Genomic DNA, 24,097 nt, shown 5'->3' on the forward strand with positions numbered 1-24,097 from the left:
CCATCCGGAAAAGTTGGAGAGAGTAGGTGGAGACTAGAGGCCACTGGAATGTTTCCCACCTGCAGTTATTCAGATGGAAGACAATGAGAGCCTAGACCAAAAGAATGGCCTTTGGGGCAGGGAGATTTGGGTAGGTAAGAGATGCAGCAGAGGTAAAATCCATAAGGGTTGTCAGCTAATTGCTCATGGGGTGGGATAAGGGCCATGAGGAAGAGATGAAGACCTGAAAATCTTCCATCCTCCCCTAAGTGGCAGTGTTTCCATCTCCTCTGTGCTCCCAGAGGATCTCCTTCCATTTTCTTTAGGTATGAGTCTTACCCCCAGGCTAGACTGTAAAAGAGATGAAGACAGAAAACATGTCTGCTTGATTTTTCATTCCCTGGCCTCTAGGTACAGCACCTAGCACCCAATGGTTTATCAATACAAGTGTTTTGTTTTGTTTTTTTAAGATTTTATTCACTTATTCATGAGAGACAAAGAGAAAGAGAGAGAGGCAGAGACACAGGCAGAGAGAGAAGCAGGCTCCATGTAGGGAGCCTGAAGTGGGACTCGATCCCAGGACTCCAGGATCATACCCTCGGCGAAAGGCAGGGGCTAAATCGCTGAGCCACCCAGGGATCCCCTATCAATACAAGTTTTAATGTTCGCCCTCCTGCCCCATGAGGAGGCCCCACATGTTTCTCTTTCAGAAACAGGACTAGGTGAACTCCCAAACACTCCTTTCCTTGGACTCCACGTGATCAGTGTACATCCTTCCCTACCTGCTCTATATTCAAGAACTGCATGCGCTCTTGGACTAAAAATACCTCTTTAAAATGAATCAATCCTCTTCAGAATCTACTCCAAAATTTCCAACAAGCTTTTCTCTTTTCATCCTGCTTCCCACACCACTCTACCTCATTCCTCTCTATTCCCCAAAATCTAGCCTTCTTTTAAGTTCAGGTATATTTTTTTTGCTAGGGAATTTTATCTGTATTTTGGTATATCCTGACTATATCTTGGTAAACATAGGTGAGAGCTTCTCTTTTTGTTTAAGTGTGGAGTCCTGTACAATATCCTCTTAGTTTTCATATGCCTTCCTTCAGGGCCCTACTGAAATATTCTTGTGTGCTTTAAAGCCAGTAGGGTTTTGCACTGGGACTGTAATGGCTGAGTCCAATGCAGAATGTTGTAGCTTCCTATTAACCATTTGGCACCTCATGTTTATCACTTATATAAATAAACAAGTTGTCATTTGCCTGCACATCTCATTCTTACATAGTAATGGAGAGCTCTGTAGCTCATCTTCCCTATATTCATGATTTTGAGCCAGTTTCACTTAAGAATATTTTCTTAACCACCTTAATTCAATTTGACCCTATCTAAGACATTGAATCTAACAAATATTTATTAAGCTGCTCTATAAAAGGGACTATGACAACTTCCTGTCTTTTTATAGGATATCCAAGATCATCTTTGAGCCAAGTATCACCTGTAAACATAAAGATTTCCACTGTTTAAGCTTCCTTTAAATTATTTCTGAAAATGTTTGGTAAGCTGGTGCCTTATTCTTAATTAGAATGTTTCCTCCACAATGATTAATTTTATGTGTCATGTTGGCTGGGCCATGGTGCCCAGACATGTGGCCAAACATTCTGCTGGATGTTTCTGTAAGGGTGTTTTGGATGAGATTAACATTTAAATCAGTGGACTTTGAGTAAAGCAGATTGCCCTCTATAATGTGTGTGGGCTCAATCAGTTGAATAGAACAAAAGACTGACCACCCCTTCCCTCTAAACAAGGGAGAATTCCGTCAGTAGATAGTCTTTGGACCTCTTACCTGGGTCTCCAGCCCACCAGCCCTATCCTCCCTGCAGATTTTGAACCTGCTTGCCTCCATAACCATGTGAGCCAATTTTTAAAAATAAATTTCCTTCTATGTATAATTTATACATCCTATTGGTCCTATTTCCGCGGAGAATCCTGGAGTAAGACACTGCCATTCACCATTTAGATCTTCGAGATGGAAGATTTCATCTTGGCAGAAGAGAAACTTTGAGTAGTTTTGAGACCTTATTGGAGATTCTGATTAAAGATCTATAGAAGGCGGGATCCCTGGGTGGCGCAGCAGTTTAGCGCCTGCCTTTGGCCCAGGGCGCGATCCTGGAGACCCGGGATCGAATCCCACGTCGGGCTCCTGGTGCATGGAGCCTGCTTCTCCCTCTGCCTGTGTCTCTGCCTCTCTCTCTCTCTCTGTGTGACTATCATAAATAAATAAAAATTAAAAAAAAAATAAATAAAAAATAAAGATCTATAGAAGGAAAGGAAGAAAGGATGCTCTGGAGGTCTGATCCATGACTCGGCAAATGACAAGGGGAAATGAATCCCAGGGAGAACTAAGGGAAAGAAGTAGCCTCTTATGATAGTATCCCAGAAGAGGGCTAAGAAATCACATAGGTCTCTGAGAGGGTATCAATAATCAATGCAATTTGATTAACTGACTTTAAAATATGTTAGAGTTTTATTTTCAGGTTCCATTGTGTATTTTTTGTGTAATTACTGTGCAGTTATATTGTCCGAAACCACAGGGGACTGACAAAGCACCAAATCCACATTAAAACCATTTGTATGATCTTGGTTTTTATATGATGCTAGGGTACACAGCATCCACTCTGCTTTTCCACCATTAACTCCAGTCCTTATTGCTCGCAGAAAGTAGTAAAGCTTTCCTTTTCTCATTGCCCCATACAGATATGCCCAATTTATGCAATGAATGGGTTTCCGCAAAGCTAATGTGATGCATACCTTTGTGAATTGCTTTGTATTTTGAAGACACATTAGAGGTGTTGGCTATTTCAAAGAAATTTTACAAGTATCTCATTTCTTAATGTCATAAGTCATTCTGATTCAAGACCATAACATCTTCCTGGTGTATTAGCTTATGAAGTTCTATTTTTTGCTTTAGAGGTTTAATTAAAGTAAGCTAAAACTATACCTAATAACATTCATTTGCTTGAAAGAGTTATTGTAGAAATGCCTAATGTATTACCAGAAAGTAGTTTAATGTCTCAAATTAATGCCAAGTTGTTCAAATCACACTGATTTGACAACTTCATTAGGTATAAATGTCATTATTATCCCCACTGTCCTGCATTTTTTAGGAAGAAAACATTCACACAGGGAAGGGAATCAGAATCTATTTTTATATCCCTAGAGTTATAAACATTTGTATCAAAATATTTACAATTATAGTATATGAAATATCAATCTATTAAAGAAAAAGCCAAATACAGTACTAGAACAACCCACCAATGTAATGCAAATTACATGAGACATAAATGTCACAGAAATAAAGTAAAAGACAAGGGAATACATGGTTCGTTCCAGTCATAGCTTGACTTTTCAACACAATGTGAGTATCTCTTTGGGGTATATCTGATATGTAAGTATACCTCTGAACATAAAACAGCCTTCTATAATCATGTGATAATTAAATCGTAATTAAAAAGTTCATCATCCTACAGTTTTTGTTGCCATCTCTCTACCCCCAGCCCAGGTAATCTGGTGGCCTACCCTCAATATTCCCTTAACCAGAATGAACATAGAGCAATATACTTAGTCATAGTCCTGTTACATAAATACCAGAAATCATGGCATAACAACTCCCCAAAAAGGAAAGGTATGCAAGAAATGGGATAAGGAGAGCTAGGAGGAAAGTAGGCAAGATGTCTCGGATTCTCCCTGGGGTAGATCTTCTCAGGTAATAAAGGAAATGTCTTCCCAAACCAACCCCTTTAGACAGAATCTGAGATGGCTTGAAATAGCTGCTCCAGGCCAGAGCAATGCCTGCTTAACCAGGAATAGCATACTGCTACTAAATCCTATATAGAAATGCTCCTATGGAAACAGACAGCCCAATTACCAACTGACTGGACACCATAAGAGTTTTTGCTTTTTACTTTTTCTCTTAAAGAAGATATCTGCCCGTCACCTATATCTTTATTTATCTTGTGGGAAATTTCTGATTCTCCTGGGAATGCAGGCACTCTGTTCTAATCATGACAGGAATCTAGTACACTTAATACTTGACAATTATATAGCACCTTTCACCAAAGGATCAATTTGGTTTTGGTTTGTGTGTGTTTTCTTATGCTTCCAAAATTACCCTGCCTCACCTGTGAAAGGGGATAGGCAGGGCCCCTGAAAGGCAACGGCTCTAGCCCATGTCAAAGTGAGAACTGCCACTGAGCCTAAGAGTCCTAATCCCCAATGTGGATAATTAACAAAAATGTACTCAAGAGTTATCATTAGAGGGAGAGTAATAAATCATCTTACAAGGAACCATGTCCATTCTCTCTCCCAATATGTTCTTAAAAGAAACACTGACTACATGGACAGGGAGTCCTAAAAACGTAACTCTACTGTAGCACTGTCACAAGATTGACCCTTGGTCCTGTAATTTGTGTGGTGCTTTCACCAATGAATTGGTCACTAGTGGCTTTACCAAAATGCCAGAAGAGTTGCTTTAGTTTTAAGCAAGAGGCCTAGCAAAGTCCATAGCAAGAGGTCTCCATGAGGGACAGCTGTGTGAGGTCTGGTCTGGGTTCTGACCATCCCCCAGGCCCTCCACTGTGAAAAGTTCTTTCTTGGCTTCACTAACCCACTAATTTGGCTTTAGGACTATATCTCTTTCTCCCATTTCGTCACAAATACCACTGAGTTCCACAGAGTTAAGTATCTGTTCTAAAGAGGGATAATGGCTCACTAGTCAAAGCCCTTGTATAGGTCCTTCAGACTGGAATGTCATGTTTTGCTTTGGGTCAGAAAGGCGGGATGGCTTCCAGGCAGGCTTAGCATATTCAACACAAAAACAATATCTGCTCTTGCTGGAACTTGTACCGCTATTTTAACTTGATGCAATGGGTCTGAGAACCTCAATGCAAGACCCAGAAATCAGCCTTAGGAGTGGAGTCAGTGGTGTGGCAGCCGATGGGGCCCCAGGCAGTGTGTGTAACTGAGAACAGCTGGAGGCCAAGTCTGGTGGCTGGAGAGAGGCTCTCCTGCTGCATCAAGGGAACAGCAGAGTACTAGCCAACTACTTTCTCCCAAGGGCAGGGGCTCGACAGTAGAGAACCTCCTCAAGAATGGTTTGAATTTCAGCCTCTCCCACCCTACTTCCCCTCCCCGCCCCCCCTCCCCGCTCTTGGATTTTCCTGCATAGTATCTTCCACTTCCCGCCCAGATCCAATGGCTTCTTTCTCCCCACCCCCCAGATCCCTGTGAATTTGTTCAGCCTTATTTCTTTCTCAGGACTAGATAGAGAACGCCAATGATGAAGCTAAAGCAGAAGCAGATCCAGGTCAGGATGAAGGAGTAGCCGTGGTGACTGCTCTGGTACTGAGTTCCCTGACCATTGGCATAATGATGAGTATAGATGGATACTCCGACCATAATGCACAGCCCTGCAAGAGGAAAAAAAAAAATCATTTGGTTTGTTTGGTTTTTTTTTTTTTTTTACATTAAAACCAAGAAAACAAATTGTATAACTTTTAAAAGATCCTGTTTTCCTCACTAGCAAAATGGGAAATTTCACTGGGAAAATAAAATCTGGCCATTGAGCCCCAAACCATGGTCTTGTTGATATGCCTTGAACCAACCTCGATAGTTGTATTGATAAACTAGAGGTGTTTGGGGTCTCACATCTGCACTGGTTTGTGTAGCTAAAAGTGTAGAGTAAAAAACACAGACCCTCCTGTCCCTCAACCAGCTTTTCCTTCTGGATCCCAGCATATGTAGGCAGGCCGCCCAGAATGCAAGAGAACACAGCCTTTCACCAAATGGCATGTGTTTGGGAAGAATGGCAGAAGAATGAGAACAGCACTGCTGGCAAGCCCTGTCGCAGTGGCTTTGTCTCTCTCAGGACTCTCATCTTCCTGCCCTCAAGTGTCTTGTATACAACCACTAGCAACGGATGTGGCCCAGCCACTTGGTAGCTACCAGGGAGCCCTAGGTTTAAACATGGCCATCTGTTTAAAGCAGGTGACAGTACTTATTCCAAACACTGGCAGGGGGGCTCAAAAAGAGAACAATCAGAGGAGAAAATTGTCCAAAGCAGCTTCACTAAGCCATGTGGTCATCTGTCCAAATGGCCAGAAACGCCCATGGTAAGACCTACATAAAAGCTTTTCCTGCCTACACCAGAGCCTGCCCCTTAGGATACTCACAGCACACCAGCATGGTGGCCCCGGATAGGAAGAAGCGGTTTCCTTTCTCCATGGTGAAGAGCTGGAACACAAAGACCACGAGGGAGATGACGGAGAAGATGATGGAGAGGATCATGAAGGCCTGCACTGCCTTGAGGGCGTCTGGGGATACAGGATGAGAACAGCGTTATTAGACAGATCCGTCCCCGGCAGGCTGCCTGCCTCCCCAATCACGCGAATTGTCGGTACTGAATACGGTCCTTCCATACATACCTTCACTGGCATAGGACAGGACATCAGCACAGCCATTACTGGTGCAGTTTTTCCAAAGACCTACTGATGCTTGTGTAAAATCTGAAACCACCCAGACCTGCAACCAAAAGGAAACAAGCAGTTGTTCAAAAGCTGACCCTCTGCTTCTGAAGAAAAAGAAATAGCATTATCAGATTGGTGTCAGGATCAAATCTTAAGCAATACCCCGTAATGAGCCACAAATACGGCTGAGCCCCCCATCTCTTGGCGGAAATGAGATCTGGCTAAAACTGAAGTCACGTAAGTCCCAAGAGAAAAGATGAAGGATTGTGTGGCCAAAGAAAAATCACTTAGCTGGGATCCCTGGGTGGCTCAGCGGTTTAGTACTTGCCTTTGGCCCAGGGTATGATCCTGGAGACCTGGGATCGAGTCCCACATCAGGCTCCCTGCATGGAGCCTGCTTCTTCCTCTGCCTGTGTCTCTGGCGCGCTCTCTCTCTCATAAGTAAATAAAATCATTTTTTAAAAAATCACTTAGCATCTCTGGGTTTCACATCCCTTGTAACTTAGGAAAAAAATGAAATAATTCAATCATAGTGGCTTAAAATTCTGAGTTCTAAGTAAAAGAAACACTAGATGAGGTGATTTGTTCTAAGTATGCACAACCATACGCTCTATCAAGACCATTTCAGGGGCACCTGGGTGGCTCAGTAGTTGAATGCCTGCCTTTGGCTCAGGTCGTGATCCTGGGGTCCTGGGATCGAGTCCTGCATTGGGCTCCCCAGAGGGAACCTGCTTCTCCCTTTGCCTATGTCTCTGCCTCTGTGTGTGTGTGTCTCTAATGAATAAATAAATAAAATATTAAAAGAAAAAAAAGACCATTTCATGTAAGGGACTATGGGTGTTATAAAAAAAAAAAAAAAGCTCATCTGGAGGCAAATAGGAAGCATATGGACCACTAAGAAAATAGCAGTGAGTTTGGGTGTCAAGAAGCCACTTCCATCTAAACAGAGGGAGGTGGGGGCCCCTGAAAGTAGCAGAGTAATCGAGATGTAATTCCCAAGGCTCACTGTGGTGCCACTGTCCCTTCCCACCCAGCCCAAGAAAAGCAATTATTCTCCTGGGAAACACACACCTGCCTTGTCCACACAGAGCACCTGTTAGAATGAGCATTGCTGGAAAGACAGGGCCAAGGATGTGTGATCACCTGCTCTCAATTCAGTAAACAACTGTATGCCAAGCCCTATATAGGGGCTGAAAATTCAGTATTCAGCACTCTAGCATCCACTAGGACAGTCTGAAGTCATTTCTCAGGCTTGCTATCCTGAAAGACTTGGGGGCTGGTGCACAGAAAGGCTAACCTGAGGTCCGGAGGAGGCCTCATGGGCGAAGATTCTTAAATTAGCCTTGCTCGTGACCCACATCCACCAACGTTAGCAAAACTCTCCTATCTGAACTTCAAAACACATCAGTCCTTTAGTTGTAACATGGACCTGAACAGATCCTAGAGCCACCGTTTCCCCGTCTAGTGATTGTTGGCCTTGATTTTTGCCTGCAAGGAGCAGTCTTGTTTCTTTGAGAAAAGCACAACAAAGGCAAATTTGATGCTATAAACTACCACTAGAGGTCAGAGTAGCCCAAGGTTCAGAGAGAAAAAGCTACTACTGCCTTCATATTGTTACTTCTTTTCTTTCTTTCTTCCTTCCTTCCTTCCTTCCTTCCTTCCTTCCTTCCTTCCTTCCTTCCTTCCTTCCTTCCTTCCTTTCTCTTTCTTTCTTTTCTTTTCTTTTTGAACTCAAGCTAATTCCTTGGAACCAGGTTAATCTTTCAAAATTCCACCTTCATATGCTACTCGCTGCTCAGAATTTGAATGGGTCAGTGTGGCAACCAAAGCTTCTCATCATCTCTCTCCCATCTATCCTTCTAATCAAGGTTCCCAGAAGAAGGAAAGGAAGTTCTGCTCCTGCCACATAGGTGTCCCCATTCTGCCCTGAACAAAGCCTCTCCCTTTCCCCAGGGGACCTTGGCCAGCACTCTTGCCCAGAATGCATCCCTGTGCTCCTTCCAGGATTCATCTTCTGCTAAGAGACCCCTCCCATCTGCCCATCCACCAAGCTCTACCTCCCGAGAAGGTTCTGCGGGAGACTGAAGAAGTCTCATTGCCTTCTGCAGCCTCTCGACGCCTACAGCCCTGGCAAGGGCTTTGGTCACTCGCCAAAGACATTGGCTTTTATCCTCCTGCTATTTGTTTGAAGTGCAAGTGTGTGTTTATTTTTTTCCACAACTAAACTGTATATTCATGAGGGGTAGGGATTGTGTAGTACTTGGTAGCACTTTGTGTAAATATTCAAATAACTTCTGGGTGAATGAATGAACAAAAGAACATGTTACTCACATTGGCAATGGTGGAGACAAATAACATGATGACAGTGGCGATGTGGACCACAAAGATACCAGCCAGTAGTACCAACATCTTGGCTTTTTGATGCCTCAAAGAGCAATGAGAGTTCTGAAAAGAAGAGAAGATAAAGGAGGCAAAAAAAGGTTACTGTCAGATTCAATCAGACAATTCAGCTTTCCCACACATGTGGACTGTCCACTAAAATCAGGAGTTGCAATAAAAACCATGTCACAATTTCATTATAAATTCCTAAAAACATCTTGTTAACCTAGTTTCCTAAATGCCTATTCATCTATTTATATATATATATATAAATATAAACATAATTCTGCTTCTCAAGTATTTATATACTCATCTCTCTAATACAGCCTGTTTGGGGAAAAATTTTTTAAAAACACATGTAATCACTGTTACTGTTTTATTTTGTTTGTGTTTTAAAAACCAAAATAAGACTTGGTTTTTAGAAGGCCTTTTCACAGCTGTAATTTCCAGGTTTCTGTGTGACAATGTCATATAAATCCCCATTTTCCACTAGGGAAGTGTCCGTGGCTCTATCAAACTGCACATTCAGCGATATTAATAGATGTGGATGCCTTCTGCAGAATAGCAGCTATTACTCAGTGCCCATAGACTGAATAGGCTACTAATTTGATCCCAGGTGATATAAAAAATGTGAGAGCCACAACTTCTGTTATTTATAATGCTGTTTGGTATTCAGTAATTATAACCACCTAATTATGGCATAATGGTCTGCTTACCTACTGCTTAAACATTTCAGATTTGTATTACTGCACCTGAGCCTTTTGGCTGGATGTGCCTCATGGTGGGGACTCTGCTATTGGTCTAGGGCAAAATGCTGTATTTTCTTTGATGCAATACGTCAGTTCCAGGGCTTTAGAAGTATGCAGCCTGAAACACCACTATATGGGCCTTCTATTTGTGCATGACACTTACACAAAGTCCAATCCTTCAGGACTCCGTGGAGAAGATAGGCAAATGCATAAATCACACGGTGGGAGGATTGGGAACTAATACAGATTAAGAGTGGGCATAGATAAACCAAACTGTTCGGCCATAATCTCAGCAGAGGAGAAGAAGGGAGTCCACTGATCATTAAGAAAGTATGAAGGATGCACATGGGAGTGCCTATTCCGACTTATGTCAACAGCAGAGGGAGTGCTTCTTCATGCCCAAGATAGTTACAGTTACGGTGCAATGCAGTCTCAAGGGACTTCAAAAGGAAAGAGCTGGAGGTTATTCACACCGGGGTGGATGTGTGGATGTCCCCACCTAGGGAGGAGATGGCTGGACACATCCTGCAATTGTCCCGCTTCTCCCCTCACTCCACCTAATTTAATTGAAGCTTTGAGCATGTTTGAGCCACTTTCCTACTGTCCCGGGTATCTAGTGGCAAGCACTAATGCTATCATCCCAACATTTCAAGTGCCTTTATCTCCTATCACTTTCCTCATCAGGTACTCAAAATTAAGAATGCTCTTTCAAAAAAAAAAATCTAGAATGTCCTAACGTACATGAAGGGGTCCTGCTCTTTACAGGCCAAGAATTAGAGTCAGACTTTGGCTTCCACCGTCTATCCCAACCTGTACCAACAGCCCCTGCCTTCCTTTCCAGTCCCAGTATTTCCCTCCACCCCAGGCTACTTTGTAGGAATTTGTCCAATTTCACTGTGAATGACAAAAATCATGAAGTTTATCCTGCCACCTCAGGGGAGAGCTTGGAGCTTTCATGCCTGCTATTAATAATCTCCCTGCGCATTCAAATATTCAAATTCATTTTTGTTTTCTGCAGATTCGCGCGTACCTCCACAATTTTCTGCTTGACTTTAATGTACAGTGAAAAGAGGTTTTGAATTAAACAGTTTCAGTTAGAATCATCTAGTCCATTTCTTCCATTTTCAGTATCCTCCTATATAAAGTAGGGGCTACAATGCTGATCATACAGGGAAATACAAGGGTTATGGATCATGTTCATGAAACTATCACAGTGTCTGCCACATGGCAGGTACTAATGGGGCTGCTTTGCTTGTGGTTATTAGTATCACCATTATTAGTCTGTGAAACTGAGAGTAGCTGTTGTCAACATAACAAGTCAGTTAGTCACCAGGCTACCCCTTGTTAAATACAAGTAATAGGATACCCGCTACATACTTCACCAGGCAGTATGTATAAACCATTTTGGTCCTCTTAGAAGTTGCCATTATGTCTAATCCCTGCCCTTTGAGTGGGGACACCACTAAGAATCCACCCTCGAGAATCAGAAGGAGAAATCTCACTCTTCTCAGTCCTATCCTGACCATCCTCCCTACACCCCCAAAATTCACAACATCACTGGATCCTGATCTTGCCCTTCATGGGGAAAGAAAGAGGCTGACTCTAGGGAATTACAAATATTACATAACAATTTATATGTTTGATCTTCCTTGGTCTTATAAATGTCTTTTTTATTCCTTTGGCTTCTAACTGACAAACATCCTCCTCCTAATAGAGGGAAGTGATGGAGAGGCCAAGAACAGAATACAATACACCAAGTGAGTCCTCTTAAATGAGGGAGAAGAAATGCTGTGAGTTTTCTGCCTTACATGCTGTTGGGAATTCAGCAGCACTTTCTGTCTCCTTGGTTTGCTATGTAATCCTCTGATTGCTTTCATTCCTGCTCGCCCTTTCTATTGGGATGACTTGATTGTTATTGCATTCCACACACCCTTTTCTTACTGCAGCTCACTTGAGCCCATCCACTGCACCCCCAGGCTCTGGATCTCACTCCTGATCTAGAGGGTAATGGCTTTACGGAGGAGAGGTTCGATAGTGCCCTGCTGTGGAGTGTCCCCTGTTACCCAGGGCCTGGCACTTCCCCGTGTGTGTTGCATGTGCTCTGCTGCTTTGTCCTGGCCACTTTATCCTTCAGGCCAGTTGTCTGAGGAGGCTCTCTTCGCCTGACATGAGAACTGTTTGATCCCTGGGCTGAATGTGGCACATTTTAATTAAGTGTGCTCTGGTCTGCTTATGAAATGAGACCGTTGCCACCGTTCAAGAACCAAGGCTGAATCTCACTCCTGATCTAAACCGAAGCCCCACCTGATCATTATTCCCCTGCCTGCTGCCGGCTGGAGGAGTGGGTGGGAGAAGCAAGCAAAGAAGTAACTCTCTTTCATCTTAGGTTCCTGTGATTGTGTCACATCTATCTACCAAGGAAAGGAGAAAATGTCTTGGATTAGCTGGAGCTCTTAATACAGAACACATAATTCCCTCTGCTTTTGGCTGCTGCATCCAGCCAGAAGTAGGGGCTATTTAGCTGGAGCTAGTGCATAATGTATGTAGCTTCTCCATCTTTTCACTGCCCCCAATTTGTCAGGTTTTATTAGTATCATCCATTGTCAGCTTAGAGGTGCTTCCATTGTTTTTAGTGACCCTCCCCAACACCTTCGGAAACAGAATGAACAGTCTTCTTAAATTTCTGACCTAGATTATTATTCCTAGTGAGCCAGACCCTATACTAAAGAGTCCCCTGGGTGGTGCAGCGGTTTAGCGCCTGCCTTTGGCCCAGGGCGCGATCCTGGAGACCCGGGATCGAATCCCATGTCGGGCTCCCGGTGCATGGAGCCTGCTTCTCCCTCTCCCTGTGTCTCTGCCTCTCTCTCTCTCTCTCTCTCTGTGTGTGTGACTATCATAAATAAATTAAATAAATAAAAATTTACCAAAAAAATAAAATAAAAAATAAAGAGTCCCCAGCAGATTGAAACTCTCAGCGAGAGGTGGGGTACAAGGGCAAGTTTTTGAGATCTTTATAGATAACCATGAGAACTACCTAATAGGTGAATGTCTAGAGATCTATTGAATAGCAGAACATAATAGGGATAAAAGAAGGCCTCAGGCTCTTGAAACTTCCACCCACCCACTACTTGCAGCATAACTTACAGGGAGACTCATTCCCTACCCTGGTCTGTATCTTGCATCATACAAAAGCACTGAAAAGAGACCATTTCTGCACATTCATATCATTGGAAGTATTGGCTGCTACAACTTTCTTTCTTGGCAATTTGTTTCACTAAAACAGTAATTAGCTCCTTCCTCACACCTCTCTAAAATGCTTTGGATGGCACTCTCCAGTGGAAAGCATACCCTTAGTCACAGCTGGGCAACTCAAACCAGGAAGTACAAAATAACAGTATTGCAATCCTGAATACTTTGGTGCAATGCCTGCCCCTCAGAGCATTTGGTGCACTGGGCAGTCCCAGTTTGTCAGTTGGTTATTGGGAACTCCCATAACGTCATTTATGGTACTTCAGCTCTCAGACTCCAGCCCACAGAGCTAGTCCATTCACAGGGTTCTTGAAGAATAGGACATCCACTGGTTATTCTATGTGAGGTGCCAGGAACACATTTCTCCACCCATCACTGTAAGCAGAATAGGACTTCTTGAGAGAGGAGTGCTCAGGGCTATCATTGGACTGGGTGAGAAACAGAAAAGTATAGGAGGCATGAATGTTGACTCTAGAGAGAAATGGAGTATAAAGAGAAAAGGAAGTTAGAGACTTAGAGCCACACCTCAACTCTCTGATATCCCTTTTCTGTTGTTCTTTCTTCCAAATGCACAGGCCAGCCAGTTCCCTTTCCACCACCACCATTTTTTATTCCTGCTCATATTTCTCCTTTTTTTCTTGAATTGCCCAGCCCACAGAGGACAAGCAGTCTCTTTATGCTCCTAGTCCCAATGCAAACCTCAAAATCGCTGACCATTCTAGATTTGGATTCAGTTCTTTGCCCAAAGAAAATCATTATAGTTAGTGGAAATGACCTTGAGAATTACAATTGCTGGTGATTGGAGGTGTAAATGACTAAATAATATGGGGGGGAATAATTGTCATCTCCACTTGTCTCCATTCACTTAAAACTTAAAACCTTCCTACTCCCCTAAAATATGAAAGAATCAAAGAAACGTAGTTCTGAGACTGCCTTGCACTTCCTCTTTGCCTTTTTTTTTTTTTTTTTGTATGGTACTCTGACCCTGAGAAATCAATCAGGACCCTGTGAACACCTTTCCTTTTCTGGTGAGTACCGAATACTGCGCAGACCTTGAGAATAATGGACTTCTAAAGACACAGTAGGGGAGTTTAGATGTTCGTAATTTAGCTCCATAGTTGTTAAGCTAGGATCAGATAACTTCTTCCTGCCACAGAATATGTGTGTTTACTGAACAGCCACTACCAGAGTCTGGGGGATACATATCTTTAAGAGTGGTTTAGGTCACAATAATTGGGAACAATACAACAGAAAAAAACAATCAAAAACCCACTTCTCCAGCAAAGGAAGTAGTGGAAATCCTGGGCTTGAATCGCTGAAGAAGTAGCCTGAACCTGAGGGTAAAACATAATAAAAAATGGAGGTGGAGGGTGGGAAGGGCAGGGGTTGTGTGAGCAGAGGGGGAGTCTCACAGAGCTCAAATGTTCATGACTCATTTGAGAGTGGGTAAGATTCTCCCAAAGGCACAGTGGAGCATCCTCTACCAGATGGTGCAAGAGAGCCTTCTGAGAGCATGTGAATCGGCTGGCTAGATAGAAGACAGTTTAGTCATTTTCCTGACCGCCTTGGATAACCCGATCTTCTCTGATGAGAAGAGAGCAGTAATAGTCAGCTGCCAAATTCCCCGTCTCTCCTTCCGCTCAACCCAATTTTATTGCCCAAAGCACAGTCAGGTCATGAGTTCTTCCTTTATTATTTATCCCTCATCTATTCCTTAATTCCTGCTCACATTGTCCTTGCCCAATTCAGATCCTAACCTAGCCCAAGCATCAGCCTCTCGCAGGATCCTCCTTCTGAGCTCCTCCTTCTCTGACATATCTTCCACGCCACTGCATTATCTGAACTTGTCACTCCTCTGCTCAAAATCCTCCAAACATTTCACCACCCCCTCCACCAGTCACTAGGCAAGAGGCTCTAAACACCTTACTCGAGCCCTGGGAATGCTGATAATGTGGTTTCCAAAGTTTCCAAAGACAGCCCTGCTGTCAAGTGTCCTTCCTCCAGGAGCTATCAAATTTTTTTCAAGGAAACTCAAATCCTGCCTCCTCTAGGAAGCCTTCCCAGATACATAGGTCAGAAGTAGTCATTTTCCCCACTATCATATTACTAAAACCACTAGTGGCAGCCTGCCTGGTAACAAAATTACTTATGGAAATATTTGGCTTACCAACCCCTAAGATTGTAAGTTTCTGAAGAGAGAGTCTTATCTATGACAGGTACCAAGTAAACATCCATTCGGTGAGCAAATAAATGTTATTAAGAAGGCAATTTTTTCTTACATACATGAACTTTAGTCCTTAAAATTTTTAGAAATTACTTATACATTACTCTTGTTATTTATACATTAATTTAGAATTACTACTAGAAATTATATATTACCACTTACATTATTTCTGTAGAAATTATTTATACATCACTACTATTGTATCTTATTAAATGCAAACTCTGTGTTACATATTCCTATATAAATGCCTTTGTAAACATATGAATATTTCCTGAGTAACTTTGACATTTTAATACGCAAGGGTGTATATATATATACAATATATATATTGTATATATTGTGTGTGTATATATATTGTGTATATATATATATTGCCTTTTATTTAAGAGGAAATAAGTAGATACAAAGAAAAAACCTTAAATTTCTAAAAACTAATTTGTCAGCAGATTTAACTTTTCTATCTCTTTAAGTTATAGAATCATTGGACTGAGAACAGGGGCCTTAAAATTCCTTCCTAATAAATGAATCTCAACTACAAACCTACACCACAGAACTATCTAAGTTATGCTTAAACTCCTCCAATAACAGGGCGCTCACTACTTGCTAAGACCCTCCCACCAGAAAGTCCTTCTGACAATGAATCAGAATTTGCTCTTGGCAAATAATACTCTTGATCTTAGTTCTGCCCTTAATCTAAAGCTGCCTCTTCACACCTTTCCTAGAATGGTCACCTTCTCAGCAGAACTTTCAGGTTACCAGAGAATTACCCAAAAGACATCACCTTAGATCCCCAAATCTCAATCACATCATAACATGGTCTTGATTTTATTCAACCGTTAGATTTTATTCAACTCTCTCTTCTCATTGATTTATATTTTCCCGATTACGAAATCTCCATCTCTTTCTGGAAAACTGTAAATTTTGAAAAAAGTTGTCTCACACCATCTGACCAAAGACATGGTGCTTTCTTCAAGGCACGAGAAAAGATGAGAGACAAAGCTGCCCCTGATCACATGCGCTCCATGAGTCAGCCCCTATCTCTGTGCCATCTCCCTAGCGTGACACCCAGCAGCTGCCACTTCTCCTTAAGGACACCATGTAGAGTGGCAGCACCAACGCCTTTCTATGGTCTCAACCTCAGTATCATTCTGCTTTGGTCAGTTTGTTTTTCATGTGTCTGTGTCCCATCGAGGATCATTTGGGTTGGCAAAGTGGATGTCCATTAAACACAAAAGCAGAAAAGGAAACACTCTCTTTTGGGAGCAGTCAGAGAGGATGTATCTGGAAGAGGAAAAGGCTGGGATTAAAAGCAGGTTGAGTGGATGAGACCTTGGATGAGCTTTTCTGGCCATTGTTATTGTTATTTTTTGTCGGGCGTACTTTCCATTCTAAATATTGTTTTTACGTAGGGGTAGGAGAAGGGGATGTTAATTTCTCCGTGGGAAACAGGGGGAGAGAAAGGATCCCAAAGGACCATTTCCTCCTGCCTCTGAATATCTGATGTTTGGTATGGAAGGAAAGAATTTCAGGTTGTACCTCACCATATCCACATCACCCTGGGGCCTGATGTTTTTACGTACAGGGCAGTTTTTATGAGCAGGAGAAATATCAGGCATCAAGCCACAAAAGTAACTACATTGTTCCAGGGAAAACAACTATTTTTTCATGGTCTTCGGAGAAGGGAATTCCATCTCCCAAATGTGGTCTATCAATAATAAATGGAGGTATTATAGAAAGGGTAGTGTGTATCTGTTACTGGTATAAACTAGCACAGACTCTCGCATAGTTAGGGATGAAGAACCAGGGGATGGGGAGTGTGGGAACAAGATTGCTATTAAAAAAAGAAGAAGGGAAGGAAGGAAGAAGGAAGGAAGGAAGGAAGGAAGGAAGGAAGGAAGGAAGGAAGGAAGGAAGGAAGGAAGAGAAGCACCTATTAGAAAATCAAAATCTCAAAAAAATTCTGCCTCTGAGTTACTGCTGACTCTGGGAAAATCTCATACCTCTGGCTGGTGGCTCCTACGGAGATAAGAGTACATAGTAGTAAAGAGCATGGGTGCCAGGTTCAAATCCTGAACCACCATTTTTTTTTTCATTTCAGTGCTGTTGAGGTATAATTGACATATTAAAATTGTAAGATATTTAAAGTATACATTGAGGGGATTTGTTGACTCCAACACTTCTTAACTGCCATCTATCGACCTCAGAGGGCTAGTGTGAGGATTCGTGACTGATGAGCAAAGGCTATATGGTTGTTGCTTTTTCTTTGATTTCCTTTAAAATGAGAGGCTCCAGGCCAGCAAAATGGGCTTTTAGCTTCTCTGGCAGAATCTGAGGTCCAACACTTATGCTAAAGGCAAACAAGTGGAATGAACCTTGTTTTTGCAAATGCTCCCAAGGAGAATAACCGTTCTCTCTCTCTCTCTCTCTCTCTCTCTCATTTCCCCCTTGTCCTCCTTCCTGTCCAAGGAGGGGGTGGATCTGGCAACATCTGCGAAGGCTCAGGCCAGACCTGGGCCTCATGCCTCTGCCAGCCCACGCCCCCAGACCGCAGCTGGCCAGGCCACTGGGTGGTGTCCCCCGAGGGTGAGGACAGAAGCTGCAGTTGTCCTCTGCTTCTGACACCAGAGGAGTGTTCTGGCCACCAGGACGTCTTCAAAGGAGAGATTGCCAAGACAAAAACCAGGGTTTGGGAGGAAAATCAAGGTGTGTCCCAGGCCTGGCGGCGCTTGGGTGGGTCGACAGTAGGTGGCGACAACATGCTTCACCCAGCAAAGCCGCGGCCTGGCAGCCTGTGGAGCTGGGCGGAAGGCAGCCTGCCACCAGAGGCTCTGGGTGGGTGGCAGGGGCTCCTGCTCTTCTTGAGGGCACTTGGTTATTTAGGGATTTAGAGGCATCGAGGTTATTTAGTCTGTTCCCTGAACAAAGGAGGGAATGGACCTTCCCTGGAGCTGAACCAGAATCAGAACCCAAGCCTACCATCTCCCATCTTCCACACCGGGGCCTCTTCCACTCCAGCATGATTTTCCCTCCCGCATTGGCCTCAGGATTCTGCAGACATTCTAGAACCTCTACCAGAGCTACCCTTCACTCTCTTCCTCCCACCAGCTCCTAGTCAATCAGAGGGTCAACACAGCCCCTCAAAAAGGTGCCAAGGGCAGCTGCTTCTTTCTGTCATACGGCTGAGGAGGCCCGCCAGCAGAGCCAGTTTACCTGGCCACCAAAAAGCCCAAACCAGATCCCCACAGTGCAAGTTCTGAGATGTGCTTCCAGCATTCTGCCCTGGCCCCGCCCTCAGCACCAGGGTCCCTTCCCCACCAAAGCCATATCCCACAGAGGGAAGATGGAACGCAATCGCCAGCCCAACTCACTGTTTCAGGGTAGCAAACCTCTTTCCAGTTCCCCATCATCAGCCCCGTAGGGAGGGACCTTTGATTATTTGAAAGAAGTCAAAGGATCAAGGACTTCATTTTGCTCCTAGCTCTGATCTGACTCTTCTGAAAGGGGGGAAAGCATCAAGGGAGATCACTGCTCTATTGGCATAAATATCCAATGGAAATTCATATGACACAGAGCATGTATTGACCAATATTTTTTCCTTGGGCAAGAAAGATTCTTCAAAGGGGACGAGGAAAAGAATATTTGGCACTACGGACTGTTCTGAAACACTGGGTGGTGGTGGTGGTGGGGTCCCCAGACAAGAAGGGAAGGATATAAGTGGAAATAAGTTGGTTAAGCTTCCACTTCTTGATCTCAGCTCAGGGCTTGATCTCAGGATGGTGAGTTCAAGCCCCATGTTAGGTTCTACACTGGGCGTGGTCTACTTAAAAAACGGGGGCAGGAGGAATAAGAGTGGAATCCTCCTCATACTTCTCCTTTGCTCTTTGGCTTTCTCCCTTTCATTTTCCACTTCACTCTTTCTCCCTCTTCTAAGGTTTTCCAGGGGCACCTCTTCTCTCCCTCCACATTCGGGCCTAAGGAAACCCAAGCATTTGCACTTGATCCCTCTCTCCTCCCCTCCTATTCGTTCTCATCCACACCTTTACTGCCACACCCTCCTGCTGCAGGGTCTCCCTCTCAGAGAAGAGGGTGGAGCTCCTGTCCCAGGACCAGCTCAGTTTCTCTCTGAACCTGGTTTGGTCATCGGTGAATCTCTTGTTGTTGTCGGTATCTTAACAGGCTTATATAAAGGCCCAGGCAGCCTCCTCTTCTCATCAGAGCTGGCACCCTGGATGTTTTATTAACCAAACCTCTTCCTTGTCTTCCAAGAGCTGGGTGAAATGCTCATTGCTATCTGATGATAAGGCCTAAGGAATCTCAGAGTGGATGAGCAGAGGAGGCTGCCTGGGCCCTCAATCCTCTGGAAAATGCCCTGCAATGCAACAGGATGCCTCATTTAACTTTTCTACCAATTCCTATAGATTAAACTATTAGCGTGAGCCGAGGGATTTCTCAAAACGCAATGATAAAATCCTAGAACACTAGAATCTCCAAGTCATGAGGGGCCTTGGAGACCATCCAGTTCAGTGCCTTCAATCAAGAAGACAAGGGATTTGCCCATGCTCCTAAGGCAGAGTCAGGACAAGACCACAAACTTGCCTTGTGCCCTTTCCATCTCCCTATTCAGCCATCTTGCGTCTGCCCTGAGATTCTTGCCACCACTTTCAACCTATGCCTATGTTCTCAATTTTAACGACCCCACTGGAAGAGAGAATTCATGAAACAGACTCAGGAAATACAAAAGCTGCCACATCCACATAAAACCCAGCACCAAGAGCAAAGGAGTCCATTTTAGTTCTAGGAAAATGCCTATAACCAGAAAAGGGAAGAAAACGCTGACCCAAATATTTTTAAAAAGGAAGAGAGAGAAACAGCGATCTCCACAAAGGTTTGTACTTTTATCTTTATGCTTATGTCAGTGGATGCCCCAGTTAAATTAAAAGAAATTATTTTACCCATTCAGGACACTGGGGACTGAAGTATTACAAAGAGTGGTCTCCAGACATATGTGTTTGGGGGCTGGGGAATTGTGAATTCAAGTAAACTTCTAATCAGAATCATATTTGGGTTCCTTTGATTACTGACCAGAAGTCCAGGATCATCTAAGCAAAACTAGGAAGAGAACTGGAAAAGAGAAATTTATGATCAGAAAATTTCAGATCCACACTAGCTAAAGATTATGAGCTCTTCTCAAGGACTGACCCATTTTGCAGGCCAGCAATCAGTCTGGGGTTACAATGGTTTGTCGGCTTGTTCCCGTAGTTATCATGACAGGGGATCCATGGTAAAATGGTAAAAATGTGAAGGTGTGAGCTACAGGAACCATAAACCAAGTTATAGGATCACCCCAACAGGGCCAAGTTAGAAGCCTGCGTCTCTGGTATTGGACTGATTTAACCATGACCTCGTGGGTAGCAAACTGGGTGTGTCCCTCTGAGTATGCACATCCAAGAGTCCCAAATGTCTCCAAGCTTTTGTGTTAGGCAGCCATGTACATACATGTGGTAAGTGAAAGACAAAGCCATATTCATGTGTGTAGAAAATGAAATACCTCAGAATCAAATCATGTGTGTATGGCTGACACATGTATAGTTTCAAAGCCTTAAAAACACTTCCTGCTATTTCTAAGTCTTAGGTAATAGTAATAAAATTAATAATAATAATACTGACCCATCAAGCTTTACCATTAAATATTGTTAAGTGTTTAGAGGATAAAGGGCACTGGGTAGAGAAACTACAAATACAGAATAGATCATTTCTGCACGCCCAGGACTGCAGAAGTATGAACAAAGTATAGAAGTTACAGAGATGCCACTTGTGCTGAATTTAAGAAATTCTAATAATTAGAGCTATCTAGCAATGTGGCACCAGGGCAGGCGTGGGGGAGCACAGAGGCACACTCTGAGGTAGGGAGCTCCCCTATTCTGGATATTTTAAGGGAATGTAAAGTGGCCATCTGTCCAAGGAGAGGTAAAAAATAGGATTTCTGCATGTGGTAGGAGAATGAATAAATCGTTCTTCAAACTGAGAATCCCTCCCGAACTGAGAATTTGATGCACGAAATTCAAGATAGAACATAACTAAACTTGCCTTGTGTCCTTCCTGTGGCCATTTTTCAGATATACTCCCCACCAGGCTCTGAGGAGTCTATAGAAAAACATTTTGCTTCATATGTAAGCCTTCTAGGTCTCTGACTGCTCTCTCTCCACTGATCCCAGTGCATCTGGCATCAACTGAGGCCCTAAGAGCCCCCAGACACAGCCAAGAGGGTCTGCATTCCAGGGTCTTTATAGAGCCTACTCAAGGCCCCTTGGGGTCTAGAACGCTCTTTCTCCCCCCAGGACCTGGATGGGCCTAAGCTGGTCTCCAGAGGGAAGCAGGAAGAGTTGAGAAAGTCACAGTAAGTCTTTCTGGTCAGTGGAAGGGATGCTTTTCCTTTCCTCAGAGATGTGCCCTGTACTCCTGGGAGGCAGCCAGCATCTGTTTGGGATGTGGTCTGCTCCGGGTTGGCCCCTGATGGCCCTCTGCCAACTTCCAGGACAGTGTAGTGCCCTCAAACAATGTGAAATCTGGGGGGTCCTCTGACCAGGACGCCAGACCGGATGTCCTGCAGCCCTCCAGACAGCACTCCACCCCCGCCCCATTCTTCTGAGTCTTTGGTGGAATTCAATCTGCCTCTGAGGGTGGGAGGCAGCAGGGGGAAAACAGAACCCTCACATTTCAGTGTTTTCAAAGACTTACAGCTGAAATCCAGAAAAACTCCTGCAGCTAAGGAGCTCCCTCACTCTTTCTCTGAGGCAGCAAGGAAAGCAGGAATTCAAAATTGCCCTCAAACTCCAGGAAATAACATACAGCCTATTTCCTCACTTAGGGAGCTACAGTGTAACATGAAATGTTGCACACACACACACACACAAAAAAAAAAAATGCGATTCAGGATGGTCTATATCCTCAGATTTGTCAGTATTTTCTGCCTGCCGACTGGTTCAATATTGCTTATAGTTTTAACTTGCACAGAACTACAAGAAGGTCCGTACTAGATTCATAGAATACCACTACTATCAACTTAATAATGGCTTCCCTTCATCCACATCCATGTAATCTGGAAATAATAAACATTTTAAGCAAATGTGGGAGTTCCCTGCATCTTGAAAAGTTTCCCTTGCACTTAGTTAATCATCCCCTCGAGGGCAGGTTTACGAGGCGCCTTGTCTGTACAATGTACACAGGCTGATTACATTTAAATCTTCTCTTCTAACGAACGGCATTTCTAAAGGAAAAGCCTAATTTTGTCAGACAAGCTGAATCCTGTCATTCCCCTCGTCTTGTTTATGTAGGGAAAAATAAAGCCAGTATCTATGTTGAAATGGGCCACACCTCAACCAAAATGCTAATGTAAAACAAAAGCAAATAGAAATCATTCCTTTTCCTTTCTCTCCAGATTCACTTTATGATTAGCCCGAGTGTTTGCATTTGCACAACCACATGTTGGAAAAGTGAGAAGATGAATAGTCCAAAACAATCACCGCCTTCCATGCGGAAAAATTCCGCATCCACCTAAAAAATTATCTTATTGTTTCTAATATGTCATCTTTTCACTCAGCACTAAAATTCAGCTGTTTCTGGGGGTGGAAGCACAAAGCCATTCAATATTTTTTTTATTTTATTTTTTTATTTTTTATGGGAGCAGATGAAGTTCCCCCACCCCACCCTCTCTTCCAAATCCAGTTTCCCTCCTGCCTCTCCAGGAGGAAAAAAAAAAGATCTAAATTTAAGCAGAAGTGAATGAACAAGCTGAAAGAGTAGTAAAAAACTGTAAAAACAACAGCAAAAGTAAACTGAAAAGCACTTATCTCTCCACCACCATCCAAAAAAGACCAGCAAACAACCAACAAGAGAAACAACTCCAGTCTTGAAGCAATCTGAATCAAAACGGACAACCTGGAACACATCTGGCAAGTCAGGATGCCCTTTCAAAGGTATGTAGTGTTTCCTCCATAAAGACTATCATAACCTGGTGGGTTCCAAAGTCCCTGCTCCCAAGCAGAACCCGGTCACTGCAAAGCACAACCGCAGCCCAGTCCTGCTGAATTGCATGAGTCTCCCAACCCCCGTCAAAAGGCATTTGTCTGAACCTCATAGAAAAAGTCTGTCTGGGTATCCACTTTTAGCCAGAAGTTTCAAGAGTCCAATTCAGAGAATCGTAGAAAAAATAGCAAAAGAAAAAAAGAAAAAGCAAAGCTTAGATGACTAGGTCGGAAGGACAGCGGAGAAGGAAAGCGAAACTTTGCTGAGCTTCCCCGCAGCTTTGAAAGCTTTCCTACCTGAGGATCCAAGGGACTGATGTGCCCTGAGTGGCCGGAGCTGGTGGCTGCCTGGTCCGCTCCTCTGGAGGTATGTGACCGCAGTGAGGGGAGGGACGTGCCTCCCGAGGTTATAAGTTTCCAGCGCTGGTGTGCTGGGGTGTGTGATGGGTGGTTTCTTTTCACTCTGTTTTAAAGGAGTTTCTATGAATCAGTCTGACTTTAAAAAAAAAAAAAAGATTTGTTGGTAAAGCTACGCCCTGCTAGGTTGGCAGTTGGTCAAGAGAGGCTGGGAGTGAGCCATCAATTCAAAGAGCCTGTTTAGGCTCTCTCTGACTCACACACATAGACCACAGTGGAAAAAGGAGTGACACTGCTTCAAATGAGTAATAGGAGTCACACAAATAGATCTGTTTACCGAAGCCCATTCCTCCTCACCAAAAAGGAGACTTGGTTACCATGGGCATAGGCAAAACAGAAGTTATCTGTCCAAATGTTCACTTGGGGAGGGGGAGAGAGAGAGGGGGACAGGGCCCTGCCCATTGAAATCCTAGCTAATCATCAAAGGAAATCCTCATTCCTCCTCTCCCATCTAATGCATCGGTGGCTGTCCACTGTCAGGAATGATCAGATTTACTTCTGATTTTCTTCCCCACCTAATCCTGGTGCCCTGTCCTATGGGCAGTTGTAAGACAAGGC

At 43.6% G+C, this 24,097-nt stretch overlaps 1 protein-coding gene and 1 long non-coding RNA gene across 2 annotated transcripts in view; one reads left to right on the plus strand and one right to left on the minus strand.

The window, feature by feature from the left end:
- Positions 1-3,160: 3,160 nt before the first annotated feature.
- EMP1 (epithelial membrane protein 1) lies at positions 3,161-23,600 on the minus strand. Its single transcript, XM_077870999.1, has 5 exons — positions 23,420-23,600; positions 8,829-8,942; positions 6,456-6,552; positions 6,204-6,344; positions 3,161-5,441 (listed from the first exon to the last, which is right to left on the minus strand). Exons 2-5 carry the CDS (start codon positions 8,904-8,906, stop codon positions 5,275-5,277), a joined length of 483 nt encoding a protein of 160 aa, XP_077727125.1. The 5' UTR covers positions 8,907-8,942; positions 23,420-23,600; the 3' UTR covers positions 3,161-5,274.
- LOC144297193 (uncharacterized) overlaps positions 21,664-24,097 on the plus strand; it is a 56,721-nt gene continuing 54,287 nt past the window's right edge. Inside the window, exon 1 of the long non-coding RNA XR_013364281.1 lies at positions 21,664-23,074. This is a non-coding gene — a long non-coding RNA (uncharacterized LOC144297193). The remainder of the gene's footprint in view (positions 23,075-24,097) is intronic.

The sequence above is a fragment of the Canis aureus genome, chromosome 25 (genome assembly GCF_053574225.1).
Source record: "Canis aureus isolate CA01 chromosome 25, VMU_Caureus_v.1.0, whole genome shotgun sequence".
NCBI classification, from domain to species: Eukaryota; Metazoa; Chordata; class Mammalia; order Carnivora; family Canidae; genus Canis; species Canis aureus.

Excerpts from the sequence above, each read along its gene's own strand:
- EMP1 (XM_077870999.1), bottom strand. The coding sequence starts at position 8,906 with ATGTTGGTACTACTGGCTGGTATCTTTGTGGTCCACATCGCCACTGTC. Across the intron at positions 6,553-8,828 it reads TTGTCTCCACCATTGCCAAT|GTCTGGGTGGTTTCAGATTT; the intron begins GTGAGTAACATG and ends TTTTGGTTGCAG. Across the intron at positions 5,442-6,203 it reads GGCCACCATGCTGGTGTGCT|GGCTGTGCATTATGGTCGGA; the intron begins GTGAGTATCCTA and ends TTCCTCTTGCAG.